The 15,886-nt window shown below is 37.6% G+C and overlaps 1 protein-coding gene across 3 annotated transcripts in view; it reads right to left on the bottom strand.

The window, feature by feature from the left end:
• Positions 1-14,985, bottom strand: part of mindy2 (MINDY lysine 48 deubiquitinase 2) — a 63,421-nt gene extending 48,436 nt beyond the window's left edge. For all 3 annotated transcript variants that reach the window (XM_051920367.1, XM_051920366.1, XM_028822999.2), the window contains exon 1: positions 14,019-14,985. In XM_051920367.1, coding sequence (XP_051776327.1) covers positions 14,019-14,792 — 774 coding nt within the window. In that variant the 5' untranslated portion in view covers positions 14,793-14,985. The remainder of the gene's footprint in view (positions 1-14,018) is intronic.
• Positions 14,986-15,886: the final 901 nt, after the last annotated feature.

Genomic DNA, 15,886 nt, shown 5'->3' with positions numbered 1-15,886 from the left:
AAGACAGATTAACACAACTGTCTGATGTGTTTGACCAATCATTGTCAATTTCACTGCTTTTTTTTTTTTTTTTTTTTTTAACCTTGCACAAAATTCTTACTGTTAAAAAGTATGTGACAAGTCAGACTGAGATGATTAGTGCTTTCCCTTTAACTATATCAGTTAATGTAATCTTTAAGTTCTCCCACTCGGAGAGTAAAACAGCAATGCAATAGCCAGCTGCTATTGTTGAAAGAGAGAGTGAAGCTAAATCATAACTAAACTAAAAAGAACTGACTAAACTAAACTGAAGCTAAATCATAACTAAACTAAAAGAAAAGACTGCTTATACTAATGGAGCATAAGGATGTCTGCCCCATTACTGAAAGCAAAGGATACCCATCAAAAACATAAATAGACTTTTCATGCAAGTACTATAATGTGCAAATACAAGATGGTGATCTAAATAAATTCCATTATTTTGCATAAGGGTACACAAAGTTTTAGAATTGGATACATTAGTGTCATTTTAAGCAAGCCATGGTCTTTTAAATGCTATTATCAGGTTTAATACATTTTGAATATATCTGACAAGTAAAATTAAATCTGATCATAGTATTCTGTAAACATGTAGCTATCACCCTAAAACTCACAGCATACCCATTTAGTATAGTATTCCCAAGTAAACTTTAGTAATATAATTGAATGTCATTTTAACATTACTTGCTATATTTTCAATGTTTGAAAGAAGAGAGAGAGAGAGAGAGAGAGAGAGAGAGAGAGAGAGAGAGAGAGAGAGAGAGAGAGAGAGAGAACATTAAACGATTATATATTTCTCTACTGAGCAAGGAAAGCAAATTTGAGAATATAATTGCTCATGACATGTCTCAGTTCAAAACAGCTTAGTAAAATTCAATGGAAAACATTCAACTGTACATTAAAGATGTGCTTCTGAATGCGACTGAAGTCAATTAGCAATACATAAATCTAGTTACAGATACCACACCCAAGGAAAACAGCACTTGTGACCAAGTTTGATCATTAGTGTGCATACAATATTAAAGTAATTTCTACCCAACAGCTTTTTAAATTATTAATTGCTTCACTCAAAGCAAAAGCAGTGATTCACTATTTTTTGAGGAGAGGGTGGTTTAGAAGCCTACTCCAGGGGAGCTGTCTATTATTATATCCCACTGTCACACAAACATTTCCGAATGTTAACTATTGTGGTACCCAGCGGGGGTTCATGCCCGGCCGGGATGCCCAGGAGGACCGGAGGAGGGCTTGTGCCTCTTCCAGAACATGAGGGGGCATCCTCCCTGGTTGCTGTGGGGGCCACAGGTACACAGCTTGGGAGATAAACCCTGTAGGGGCCCGTGGTCACCGCCAGGGGGCACCCCGATGCCTTGGGAGCCCTGGACCTCAGTACTTCCGCCACACCCGGAAGTGCTGGGGGGGGGGGGGGGAGAGTATTGGGGACACCCGGAGGACTTCCGGATACACCGACAGAGCTTCCGCCACAGGGGTGTGGCTACAGAAGCCCTTTGGATGCACCTGGAGTCCCTCCAGTCAGGGGCAAGAGTTGGGTGGTAAAGGACGAAGCTTGGTGAAGAGGAGTGGAGGCGGACCAGAGACTTGGAGAAGGCATTGTGTTGTGGCCAGGACTTAAGGGGTGATTGGTGCTGCGGCACTGGGTATTGTGCACTACGATGTATGTAAATAATGTAAATAAACGTGTGTTGGGTGATAACATCTTGTCTACCTGTCTGTGTCCGGGCTGTTCCCCACACTATCTACAATATTGATCACACATTCACCTAAGAATTAAACTACTCTGTACATGTGGTAATATGACTACTACATTACTTTGGGAAAAATCATGCATCCAAGACTGCAAAACCACAAAGATACATAGTAGCAGCTGTGGATTAAATGCGGAGGTTCACACAATGAGTCAAGCATGTTTAAGCAAGAGTAAGAACATGAATAAGGAGCATAAGAACATAGGAGTTTAACATAAAAAAAAAAGAGTTATTTTCAACAGTACATTAGGGGAAGGATCATGAAGGTCACTGAGGGTACAAAAAAGAGAGAGAGATGCATCTTCAAATTAGTAAATGCAAGGCTAAATCTATATAACAAAGCAGCCAACATTCACTGGATAATACTACTAATGGTTCTTGCCAAAACACTGCAAAAATGCACTTATGAATCTTGAACAGGACATGAAGAAATAGAGGTGTCTATTGCCTATATTACAAGAATGAAAATTTAATAAATTTAAGGAAGGAGAACTTGAATGTGCGGCACGTTGGTGCAGTGGGTAGCGCTGCTGCCTCGCAGTTGGGAGACCTGGGATCACTTCCCAGGTCCTCCCTGCGTGGAGTTTGCATGTTCTCCCCGTGTCTGCGTGGGTTTCCTCCGGGTGCTCCGGTTTCCTCCCACAGTCCAAAGACATGCAGGTTAAGTGGATTGGCGATTCTAAATTGGCCCTAGTGTGTGGGTGTGTTTGTGTGTGTCCTGCGGTGGGTTGGCACCCTGCCCGGGATTGGTTCCTGCCTTGTGCCCTGTGTTGGCTGGGTTTGGCTCCAGCAGACCCCCGTGACCCTGTGTTCGGATTCAGCGGGTTGGAAAATGGATGGATGGATGAACTTGAATGTGTGTAGTCTGCAAACAGTAAGTAAGCTACACTGATTAAACAGAAATTTTATATAAAAATAAATATTCATGTGCTTTACTGATGAGGCTTGCACACTATTTTAAAAAGGCAGTTCATAAGCATTACATAAATATTACTTTTTGATTAAGAGGTACCACAAAAGGCCAAAAGTAATGAAGTAATGGTGTGAGCACATCTAAATGCAGCATTTTTGTCAAACACATCTGACTTCAATTGGAGCACTAGGTTAAGTGCACAAACTAAACAGTAGCACAATGGCTTTTTTTTTTGCTTTTATTTGAGAAAAACAAATATCATATGTGCTGAAAAGTATGCTATATTACAAAGCACACAGAAATATTTACTATATGGATGGCACTATAAAAAAAAGTAAGTTGGACATGCAGCTGTAAAGAGTTCAAAACTATGGGTAGTACAGCATTATAACTTATGTTTTAATTTTGGAAACTCTTTGTTGATGCTTGATACAAACATAACATTAGGAACATGATGCTTTGATAAAAGGAATAAATAAAAAGGAACAAAAACAGAAACTTGCTATTAAATAAAACAGTCATTCATGTCCCATTATGCTCTACATACAGCACTCTTTCTCCACCTTGTCAAAATTAAAATTACTGCATACAAAAATCATTTAATAATGCCTGTCACTACTACCTGCTATTTGTGTCCTTTATTTATGAAAGCATTTCAATTAAATATTTTCTCATTCAGTGCATTTACATAAACTTTAATAAAGCAGTTATTCAAAGAAACCCAGTCTCAGAAATGCTATGTAAACCCTGTGCATGTCTGCTGCATTCTTTTCACCTGCTTAGCTCGATACATGCATTCAGCAGCTACGGGTAGGAGTGTATACAAAGATCAATTTCCTGTGGCAAATGCTTGCGTGATCTCATTCTCCAGGTTGAAGTATTCTGTCTCAATATTTCTAAAAACTGCTAAATGTATGTTGATGAGCTTAACATACTGTGCTAAAATCAGCAGCACACTCTCAGAAGAAAAGAATGTAGGGTAACATGTTAAAAGTGCATTAAGTAGTCCAATTATTTTTTAAAGTAACAACCTAACAGAACACTTAATTTGTTACTTAAGGTATTATTATCCCAGCAGCACTGGGTGTAAGGCAAGAAGCAAATGTAACAGTATACCGTACTTTTTCATTGCTCAGTTGCACAGTCAAGCAGAAAAGAATGTGCTATGTGTAATTCAGTAACAGAAACATACAAATAAAGCATTGGTTTAATTTTAATCCAGTTCTTTCCTATAGATATGTTAAAAACAGAGTGATCAGGTGACATGGCTGCCAGTATTTATATCGTTGGTGCCTAAAGTTGACAAAGTAAAATGGGGATGGATGTTATTTACTGCGCATGAAGGACTAAGTGAATTTAGAAGATACAAGATTATCATCAATGGCTCATGCTTATTTTCGGATTGACAGCAGCAAACGTTTACCTTTTAATTTATTTTTTTGCACTTTTTATTGATGATGAAGCGTTTTCCCCAAAGGAGAACTCCAGAAGCATACTTGAAACAGAGGTTATTAAGAAGCCAGTTTTCTTCCTTAACCTAGTTACTCACCTTATTCTGGTTTTATGTGTACATGTTAACATACACATTTAATACATATGCCTTAAAAGAACAAGGGCTTGTGCTTTAAAATGTAAGTTAAAGAGGAATGACCTCTGTGGTTATGACTTGTTCTGGCATAATTTGTTCATTAAAATTTTCAAAGCATACTGCACAGCACCAAGCAAGCTACATTGGATTTGGAAATTTATTGTCAGGGGGCTTATATCTGTATTGAGAGCATTACATTAACCTGAAGTATATCAGGTTTACCAGGCAAACACCAAAACAATTCATGCAAGAGGAAATCTCCACATATACTGTAATAGAAACATTTTACATTCTTAAAAAACACTTATAATGGATCAAATTAAGCAGCTTTCTCTAGTTTCTGCTGGTGCCGTTCATAAAGAGACAGTAGATTACTACAAACAGAAAATGTGCATAAAAAAAAAAAAAAAAAAAAAAAAAAAAAAAAAAAAAAAAGAGTATCTCTGGTAATTAAACATTTTAACATCCGATGATTAAAGCTGACCCAGTTAAAAGGTAGATAAAATCACTCCCATATTTTTGTCATTAAATGCTTCACTTTCATAATTGCCCTAAGATTCCCAAAATCAAAGAACAATTTTCACTCAGCACTCAAGAACATATTTTAAGATCACTGCCCCAGGTGTTCGCTGAATAGCAACACATTGTACTCTTAATATTATTTATAAAAAATGATTACAATACACATATATAAAGTGTTAAAATTAAACAGAGATTCTTTCAATATTTTAAAACCTATGAAAACTATAGAATCAGTCAAGTGTAACATAAGATGCGAGACAAAAATAGAAACCTTCATTTTGTGCATTTTACTGCTGCAATTATCTACACACATAATGCAGTAAACAAAACTAAATTCTACATTAAAACTCTGGTTAATAAAAACTTTGCCAAACAGCTACTTTTGTCTTATAGTTTTGCTTCACAAAGCCAAATCTAACTTAAGATCAGCATTTTGTTTTAATTCATGTAAAGTGCACAACAGTGTAAAAAATAACTTTCTATAGTAGTTTTGAATTAAAACTACAAAATAAAACAAGAAAAAGGAGAGATTACAATGACAAAAAAATGAAATTAAAAAACAAAGGAAAAAAGTAAAAGATTAGATTACTCCAAGCTCAGATTTAAAGTTGAAGATTTTAGCTTTCTTCACATGTTGTCAATCAGTCAAGGGGGCTCCTGCACCACTTTACATTTAAGTACAACTGTTGATTTTCAAAGCCAACTGTGTTCAACTGAGCTTCACAAAATGTACTTTCAGAAGTGTACAGTGACAATGGACTGACATGTTCTCCATTGATATTACACTGTTGTTCCTAAGGCATTAATGCATTATAAGATACTTTAAGGACAGGTGTTATGAGATTGGTCTTGGCAGAAAACTGACGCTGCAGGTTTTCTCTGTGATTAATCATTTTTTCAGTTCTGTTAACTTCTAATTGACTATTTTCTATGTGTTTCAGAGGAGTTTAAAAACTATTCATCTGGGTTTCTTTTACAATATTAAAGTAAACAACATCCATCCATTCCCGGAACCCACTCAGTCCAATTCAAAGTCATACAGCCTGTCTAAGGCTCTGCCTAAACTGGATCAATGTGATCAACTTTCCCAGCAAATGATTAATTAGGAGGCATATTAATTACAAATGACTTGCATGTAAATAAGTTAATTCAATAAATAAATAACAAAACATAAGATTTTCAAACCTGCTTAATAGTGCTGGGCGGTATACCGGTTCATACCGAAAACCGTTTTTTATTTTTTTTATGATATGGATTTTTCTTATACTGCAACACCGGTTTAAATTGCCTAAACGACGTTCGGAACGTGGCGCAGCGGGAAACTGTTCAAGTGGGGACCTTTTTCACTGCTACACCGCTAAACACAGATTTGTTGCACTAGGGCTCTTTTTCACTGCTACACCACCAAATAGGTAGCATTCCGAAACTGAAGCCGACGATAAAGTTGAACATGATGAACAGAAGAACTTTTGCCGAAAAAAAGGAGTCACATCCGTCGCCTGGAGATACTTTAGTTTTAAAAGGTCAGATGTGTAAATACTGTTTCTATACTACTGGATAATACTGCAAGCCAAGTTGTACTTGTTTTATTTGTTTTCAATACAGTGTAATGTACCTGGGTACTGTGTAATAGTGTGACGACACGTTGACTTTATTCTTCTCGACATTTCCACTTTAATCCTGACGCTTATGACGAGAATAAAGTCGACATGTAATGCACCTGGGCTTGACGTCTTGAAGTAATAGTGCAACTATCAGTAATAATACTATTATTTATTTTATTGTTATTATTTGTTAGTTTAAATATTATGCAGTTTAATGATGATAAAGTTGTTTAAAAAGTCACTTTAACGTGTCAGTGGACAGAGATTGTTAACATTAACAGAAAGTGTAGTTGGTTTACAAAAAATATTTACTATTTATTCCTTTTCTAAGATATATTCGGTGCAATACAATTTTTGACAAGCACTTCTGGATATTTTACTAAGTCTAAATGCCTCTTTGTATGGTTGAAAATATGTTGTCAAAATTATAGTTTGTTTTTGCAAAATTTGTTCAATAAAAAGGTTCTATATTTTGACTGCATCTGTCATGCAATGTGATACCTTCTCCATTAGTGCCACACCCTTGAAAACTATCACTTTATGGGGCAATGCAAAACTGTATTAATACTTGTGTGCATATTAAAATGCTTTTTTTGTACAATGTACAATACTCTTGACAGTGGAATAGGTTATTCTTAGCCAGTAATTGCAGTGGAAAATGTGGTTAACATCCACTCATGCATGGGGAAAAAAATACCGTCGAATACTGTGAAACCGGGATAATTTAGAAAAATACCGTGATATAGAATTTTGGTCATACCGCCCACCCCTACTGCTTAATTTGATTCAGGGTTGAGGGGCCAGAGCTGATTTTGGCACCACTGGGTACGAGGTAGGAATCAACCCTAGACAGGGCATCATTCAGTCATAGGGCCCATTCTTGCACCCACCACACCCACACTGATTTTCACAAAGGGCAAATCTGGAATTGCCAGTTAATCCAACCCAGTCCTTAACCCAGCATACATGCAAGGATAAAACTAGATGTACCTAGAGGAAAACCCATGCAGACACAGATAGCATGTGCAAGCTCCACTCAAACAACAACCTGGGTTTAAGCCTAGGGTGCTGGATCCATTCTAGGTCAGTACTAAACAAGTAAGCTATGTAGCAAATGATTACATGTACATACCAAATATGTAGCAAGAATAATAAACCTATTTTAAAACATTATACTATGGAATAATTCTGCATCCAAGTAGGGACCCAGAATCAACCAAAGGCTTGTAAATGAAAATCTGCAGCCACTTCAAGATGGAAAATAACAGATCCTCAATAAGAATTAAACTGAGAAACTGGTTTTATGATCTAAAAAAGGCTGTACTTGATGCATAAAGTAATCATGACAGTTTATGTATTAGAAGATACAATAAACTGAAATATCCACTAACACAGCAGAAAAAGCCACTAATTTTTAGAAAACACAATAAACTGTCATACTGTAATCTTCACTTATGTTTTTAAAAGTATTTCAATTTACAAATTAAAATACAAATTTTCAAGTTTACCAATGAGAAAAAGGGTAACCCATTCAATATTTCATTCATAGCACTTTTAGCAAAAGCAGTAAGGGCTAAACACGTCATTCCAGTTAACTGCTGCAGAAAGGTTGAACATCCAGCTATATTCTCTTAGGAATAATGGATGAAATGATGTTGATGTTAAGCTTTTCAAAATGGGTTATTGTTACATAATTAATAAAGACATTTGAGGGAGCAAAAAAGTCTCATGTGATTGTGATAAAAGTTAAACATTTTACTGTTTTAAACATACATACTGTATAATGTAAAACTGCAGTACAAGGTAAGACAGTTATTTACTTAAAAAATACACTAAGTTCAACTGATGGTAGAAAAGAATAAATTTTTTTCATTCAGAACATAAGTAACAGTAGTTCAGGGCAGCATAACAACTGCTGACCTCCCAAAACCAGCAATACAATGTACATACATGGAGGGAAAAAAAACTCAATAAAATGGAAAGACCCAAGGAACTGAGCCATCCTTCATAGCATTTTGTTAATGCTACCCATAAAATATGTATAGCTTTGAATTTAGCCTTTAGTGGTCATAATGGCTTATATTTCCATTACCTACTATGTTATTTCCGTTTTCAATGTCTACAATTATTAAAATATTCTTCAATACTAAAAATAAATAAATTTTAAACAAATGTTGCCATATAATGTGGTACCATTTAAAAAATTTAATTGAGTAATCAAAAGTAATAAAGGTTGACAATTCACTTTAAAAACTTTCACATTTAACATCATTCATTATTTGTTAAGTGTCTTTTGTTGTTTAAGCTCTAAAACTCAATTAACATTATGGCATCTAGCCAGCCAGCCATTTTCCAACCCGCTGAATCCGAACACAGGGTCACGGGGGTCTGCTGGAGCCAATCCCAGCCAACACAGGACACACCAAGCACAAATGATGAGAAAATACCGCTCCTGAATACTTTTATATATGGACAGTGGAAAATGAATTGATATTGCAAAGGTTACCAGTTCTGTTTGATTTATAAAAACTATTAATGCATAGCACGCTTTCAATAAACAACTCCAGCACTCTACTTCATAAAAAAAATGTACAACTTTTCCTATTATACAAATTACAGTTTATTTGCTGTATATGTTTCTTGTATAATGCTGACCAAAATAACCACAGGAAATAAAGGTTGCAAAATCGCTCAGCAGAAATAATTTCTCGACTTTGAATTTTCATTCCAGAATTTTTTTTGGAATAAAAAGCCAGTTTCTATAATTCATTAAGTGTTAAGTTTTGTTTTACTACTTCATAGTACAATGTGTTTTACAATTGCCAAAAAAAAAAAAAAAAAAATCACTGCTTATAAACAACTATCGGTGATAACAAAGATAGTGAAAGTAAGCTTTTACAAAATGGCATTTTGTGGGACAAGAATACAGACTGCAACAATGATGAATTTCAAAACTATACAAACAAAAAAGATCTGCAGTGACTGGAACTGCATAACCAACGTTTTGCTTTAAATTAAGAAATGGTTTCCTGGGACCAATATTACACGATATAAGCAAGGCCTAATAAATTGCTGAACTTGAGGCTTTGTGTAAATATGACATTTTCACCACTATGTCATTCATTCAAAAAGTAATCTGTAGTCTCACAAATAATCTGAGCAAGATCACCAGACAATTTATTGACTTCTCCTAATTATTTTCTGAGTTTTCCAACCAAGCTCCAGCAGAAATTGGTTATTTTTTTTTTTTCAAAAATGCCCCTTCCCAAGCTTCTCTAAGAATGAAGCCTCTATGCTAGATGCCCCTATTAAACTAAACTAACTTGAGAAAGATTCTAGACTTCATGAACTCTGAGAAGTTCCCACTTCATAGAACAGTCACCAGACCAATGAATGCCATTGCCGAGGTAAGTAAACCTCAAGGTCGACACTCTCTCCGCAGACTGACACACTGCTGATGGCTATGCCCAAGAGGTCATTAAAGACCTGGATCTTGGTTTCTATCCAGGCCACTCACAAGCCCAGACACTCGTTCAAGAGACATGATCAGAGCCTCCATTAATTCTGAGAAGATTACAGAATCGTTGGCAAAGTCAAGATCAGTGAATCTTTCTTCACAAACAGATGCCTTACAGACGCTACACCCCACGACTCTGCCCAACACCCAGACCATGAAAGCATTGAATAGAGTAGGAGCAAAGACACACCCCTGACAAACCCCAAAATCAACTGGGAAAAATGCAGAGGTTCGCCTCCACTCTGCACAGCACTCACAGTACCAGTGTACAGACTGGTCATGATATCCAGCAACCTTGGGGGGATTCCACAAAGTCTCAGGATGTCCCAAAGGGCAACTCGATCAACTGAATTGACCAAGGCTGCAAAGTAACTCTGATGATATTTGCTTTTGCACTCCATGAGAACCCACAGTGCCAGGATGCAGTCCTTAGGCTTAAAACCAGACTGCTCCGGTCACTGGTAGGTGAGCAAATGATGATGGATACTATTGAGGATGACCCTCCCTAGCAAGAACCTTACCCAGTACCCAGAGCAGTGTTATCACTGTGTAGTTGCCATAATCCAGTCGATTACCCATCCTTTTCCATATGGGGATGACAAATCCTGTTTTCCAGTCAGTTGGGATGACTCCAGTCTCCCAAATGGAAGCAAAGATTGCTTGCAATTACAAATTAAAACAGGCGCAGTTCACAGCTAACTGTTCATATCACTGTACTCTGTAAGCATGCACGAATCATGTATTTGTTTATTTCTGAGCTCACACCATCTTAGAATAAAACTAAACCTAAATTAAACTTTTTTACTTGTCTTATTAGTGCACAGGGGTTCTCATGTTTATAAGTTAAACCATGCAGAACTGTTAAATAAGAGGCATAATTCCCTTAATCCAATTTTGAAATTCATGCCCTTTTAAAATACATGTTTTATCAACCAACAAATTACTTCCTGAAGAAACCTAAAATGAGACCCATTCACAATTTAGACCTGCATGGAATATAAAAAAAAAACAAAAAAAAAACACAGTATTATATAAAAAGTACATTACTGAAAAAAGGACATGTACTATAATCTAAGAAGCAAAATCTAAGAATAATCAATTATTCAAATTGAGGATCCAGCAATGATAAGTACCATACTAAATACCACAACAAAGGCCCTGGACCAACACAAAACATTTTTAAGAAGCCACAAAATAAATTTCTTTATTCCCAAAACTGCTATTTTATACCAATGTTCGCAAGGGAAAACACGAAAACGTATAATCTACTGCCGAAAATTATGCAGCAAACATAAAATAGTAATGCAACATTTTAATAGGTTTAACTTAAGATGATCCATTTCCCACCTCACTACATACACAACAACAAAAAAGAGATGGCCATATCACAGGCAAGAACATCATACCTCAAAACTAAACTGACAATAAAAAAACGATACAGAAAGTCTAAAACACTGACATGGTATGGTCATAATACAACCTTTAATAAGGCAAAGCATGTTCTTCCTTAAAAATATTGTTTTTAAAATTGTTTTATAACCATATTAGAAACATAAAAAATACATAAACACTATCTTGCTCAGTATCTTACTTAAGTGTGCCACTGCTCCCTAACAAACCCTAAACTTGGATTAGAGTACATTTATTACTCCCATGGGGAAATTCAAATTCACACATCAGAAGAAACATAAAAACAAGGATACAGACTCACAGCCAAGCACTCAATAAAAAAATAAACACAAATAAAAAAAATAAACTTAACAAGTACATTGGGTGAAAGCACTGAATCGCCCGATAGCAGTGGGCAGAAAAGACACCCAGAAGCACTTCTTAGCACACCGTAGTGGAAGGAGCCTGTGGCTAAAAGTGCTTCAAGATAGTGCTTCCTCAAGGGGATTTTTCATGACAGCGTCCACTTTTTACACCATCCTCTTTTCCACAACAGTTTCCAGTATGTCCAGGTAGGCTTTCCTGGTAAATTTGTTTGGGCATTGTGCCTCTTATGTGCTTAGGCTGCAACCCCAGGATACTGCAGCGTAGAACACCACACTGGCTACTATGGGCTGGTAGAACACACATCAAAAGACCCAAGTCTCCTTAGCAAGTACAGTCTACTCTGGCATGTACTAGGTATGTTTATGGATGGGAACAAAACTGGATTTTATTTACATTTCTTAAGAAGAAAGAGATGTTACAATTAGGGAATCTAACAGACAAGTGTTTTCAAGCCAATGTTTATTTTAAATCATATAAACAATTTCCATAGAAAGTTACTACAAAAATAATAAATTCCAGTTATCAGCAGAAATCCTAGATACAGCTCTCCACAATTAAGTGTACTTGGACAAAAAATCTTAGAAAGAATTAAAAGTTAAATTGTAAATATGTATACACTATCAGTAAGTCAAATATAAGATGATAGGATATCAAGTTATATCCTAAGTTATCCTGATGCTACAAAAATAATTCAAACTAGTAAAAAATTGAAAACTAAATGTTAGTTCAACAAGGATTCAGGACTCCGATTTCAAAAAAGAACCTTTTTAAGCAGAAATGTGTGGTGACGCATAGCGTGAATTACCTATATTTATCAGTGTGTTTATTGACTGACTGACAGACTGACTTACTTGCTAATAATAAAAAAAAAAAAAACATTGAGTTAAAAAGCTGACATTTTTATCTTTTAAAAGTTATGGTAACCAATACCCAAAATCTCAAAAAAACATTAGCTGGTTTGATTGAAATATGATTGCATCACAGAAAAAAAATTAGCAGAACAGCATTTTTAATTTTTCGATATCTACCTTATAAAAAGGACAAGTGTCTGTGCATCTGTGTGTTTGACTGGTTGCTATGCCACACCAAATGGTTTGTAAAAGAGACAGCAACTGGATGGACAACTGCACTGCAAAAGTTAACGCTGACGTCTACATTAATTACTTATATTTCAACCAGTCTCAAGAGTGAACAACATAAAGAAGTGAAAATTTTAAACATCTAATGAGGTTACTAATATACACTCAAATTTCACATTATTCTTTCTAATTACCCATTTCAATTCAAAAGAAAAGTTTTCTGTTTTTTATGTTTCGCAATGTCACTAGGAAAAGCAGAAACTAATCTAATGCAGAAATGTTTTACTCATGGACAATTGCATAAAGTATGTTCAAGAGTAAGCCACTCCAATAACCTAATATTATTATTTTATTATGTCTGACACCTTTATCCAAGGCAAATTACAAAATTTGAGATACAATTGGTTACATTTGTTTTGATTTTCCAGTTAGAATATAGGCAGGTGAAGTGACTTGCTCATGATCACACAGTGTCAGTATAAGGATTTCAACCCATAACCTTTAGGTCCAAAGCCTTAACTACTACAGTATATCACACTGTCTGCCAATAATATTAGCCTCAGATTAAAAAAAAAAAAAACTACAGATATTGTACAGAGAAAAGTACTTCTGCTACATCCCATTAACCAAAGGAACTATACTTGAGACCCATTATCTTACGAAAAAACAATTTCCCCTTCAGTATTTAACAAATCAAATCAAAGAATTTCCTCGACACAGTTAATACAGCTAGCTTCCTCTAGTGGAAAACAGCACCTTGGAGACTTCCAAATGAAAACTTCGCTTTATTTTTGAATATGTTTAGGTGAATAATAATACCCGAGCTTTGTCAAGTAACTGATTGATTCAGACCAAAATTGTTCGAGTTCTCTTGAAACTGATTACGTGGTGTTGTACTCCATGAACTGATGAAGGAAATCGCAACATTCATTCCTAATCTATAGCACATCTCTCTAACATATGTCTCCTGAGGCTGCAGAACAATTATGCATACACAAACATCAACTTTCCCTACTATGATAAACACTGCTAGATCTGGTGTGTGCAGAGTGAACAACATTAAGCTCAACGGAATTGAATCCAAGGAGATGCATCTAGGGAAATAATTGTATTATTTCTTGCTCAGCGTAAGAAATACAAGCCCGAAAAGCTGATTTGTAGCCTGCAAATAATGGCGATCTTCCATACGCATACAGATGAAATGCTCAGTCGCTATCAAGTATAATCAATTTATTTACCTTCCAAGACAGCAACAGGACGTTCATGATGGCAAGTAGTGGGCAGGGTCCATTCTCATTCTGGGTAATAATCGGTGTATTCTCGTCCTTCCACTTGATCCACTTGATATGATAGACAGATTGGCCAGTAAAGCGATCCCTGCCTGGGGCGGCCGCAGCGGATTTTGCCTCGTCGTATTCGTCGTTCTGCAGAGCCAAAGCCAGCACCCTGTCCTCCGCTCCTTCGCTCGTCAAGTCCGAGCTTGGACACGAGTTCAAATTGGAAAAAGATTCCAGGGAGTCTATGCTTTGCGATTCCACCGGTGGGCTGCGGTCACTTCCAGTTGGCGTCATCCCTTCGGCCTGGATGTCACTGCCCCCACCATCCGCCGCCGCTCGTAACTTCCCGGACTCGATTATTGACTCCTGCTCGCCCGCATCTGTAGAAGCAGCTGGAAGATGTACTGGAGAGTCTGTGTCTCTAATGAGCGTCGCCTCCGTCGTGTTTACTCGGAACTGGGCACTGTTCACGTCTTTACGCCCCGTCCCACAGCTCCCTTCGCGCAGCTGTCCGGCAAAGCACACCGCTCGGTCTTCAGCGGGCGTTGACTGGCAGGGTGCCGAGCTACTGTCCACCGTCTGGACGCGAGCTGCACCGCTATCTATAACGGCGGCCGCAGCCCTGGTAGTAGCGCCGGCACCGAGATTCACCGAGTCTTCGTTTGCCTTCTCTGGCCGGCACGGTGAAAGACTTGTCCCTGCTGGATTCTGCTGCAAATCCACATTACTCGCCATGTCGGTCCTTCCCCAAGACGCTCAGCTTCTATCTGGGTTGCAGCTCCAGCTCTGGATGCACAGACGCCATGACATGTCTACCTATGTGACGTCACGCTCGGAGAGACGCCTCTTCAGGTCGAAGAAAGGGCACTGGAAGCGGCGGGTGCATCCAAGGGAGCCGGGAAACAGAGGCCTCGCACAAGCAGCAGTGAAACCGCCGCAGGGAGCGAGAAAACTTCCTGTTAGACATCCCTTAACGGGGCTACGAAGCCTTGCGAACACATGGTATAACGGAATCCACGCGAAGATCCACACTTGACGCAGTGGAGCCAAAGAGCCAGAAACGCTTCCAAAAGTGCGCTCACTTTTTTGCAGGAAGTACTTCTGAGCCACCAGACATGCGCAGTAACGCTATGCCGCCCAAATGAGAAGGGATAAGAGAGCGGGAAACGCGACATCGACGATACTTTTATAGTATTGAATTTGATACCCATAACGTGCTGGGTGCACCTTTGAAAAATCGATTTACGGACATTAAAGTGTGGCACCGGGCAAGAATTGGACCCAACAAGGCCTTAACTGAGAAAGGGATGAATGCGTTGGCAGTAACTACCGTCGACCGCGGTAATTAGGCAGTGGAAAAAGAACGAGACGACTGCAGGGGCGTTAATGCCGCCTTTACGCGCTACGGGGATTTGCAGCCTTCATTAACAACGTTCACGTGAATTTGTTGTCGCGTTTTAAGTAACTTTAATCTCAAAAACAAAATGTATTCATATTGCAAACTTTTGTACAGTCTAGCTACACTTGCTTTACGATTGATAAATTACAAAGGAAAGAAAAACGTTTGTTATGCCAAAAGGCGTAGACCGCTCTGAACAAATGGCCAAGAAGAAGAGGAAAAATAAAACTTCAGCCGGCACGGATACTGGAGAAAATAAACATCTAGGGTCAAGTCTTAGTTGCAGCATCCTTTTCACAACTGAGGGTGACAGCAGAGTACCTTGGCCCAAATGAGGGAAGACTGCAGGTGAGGACTGGTGACCTGGGGCTAAAAAACAAATAAAAATGAGCCTTCTGTATTCATTTATTAAAACATACAACTTATGTGA

This window comes from Erpetoichthys calabaricus, chromosome 17, assembly GCF_900747795.2.
Source record: "Erpetoichthys calabaricus chromosome 17, fErpCal1.3, whole genome shotgun sequence".
NCBI lineage: Eukaryota > Metazoa > Chordata > Cladistia > Polypteriformes > Polypteridae > Erpetoichthys > Erpetoichthys calabaricus.
This window is presented reverse-complemented; position numbering and strand designations above follow the sequence as displayed.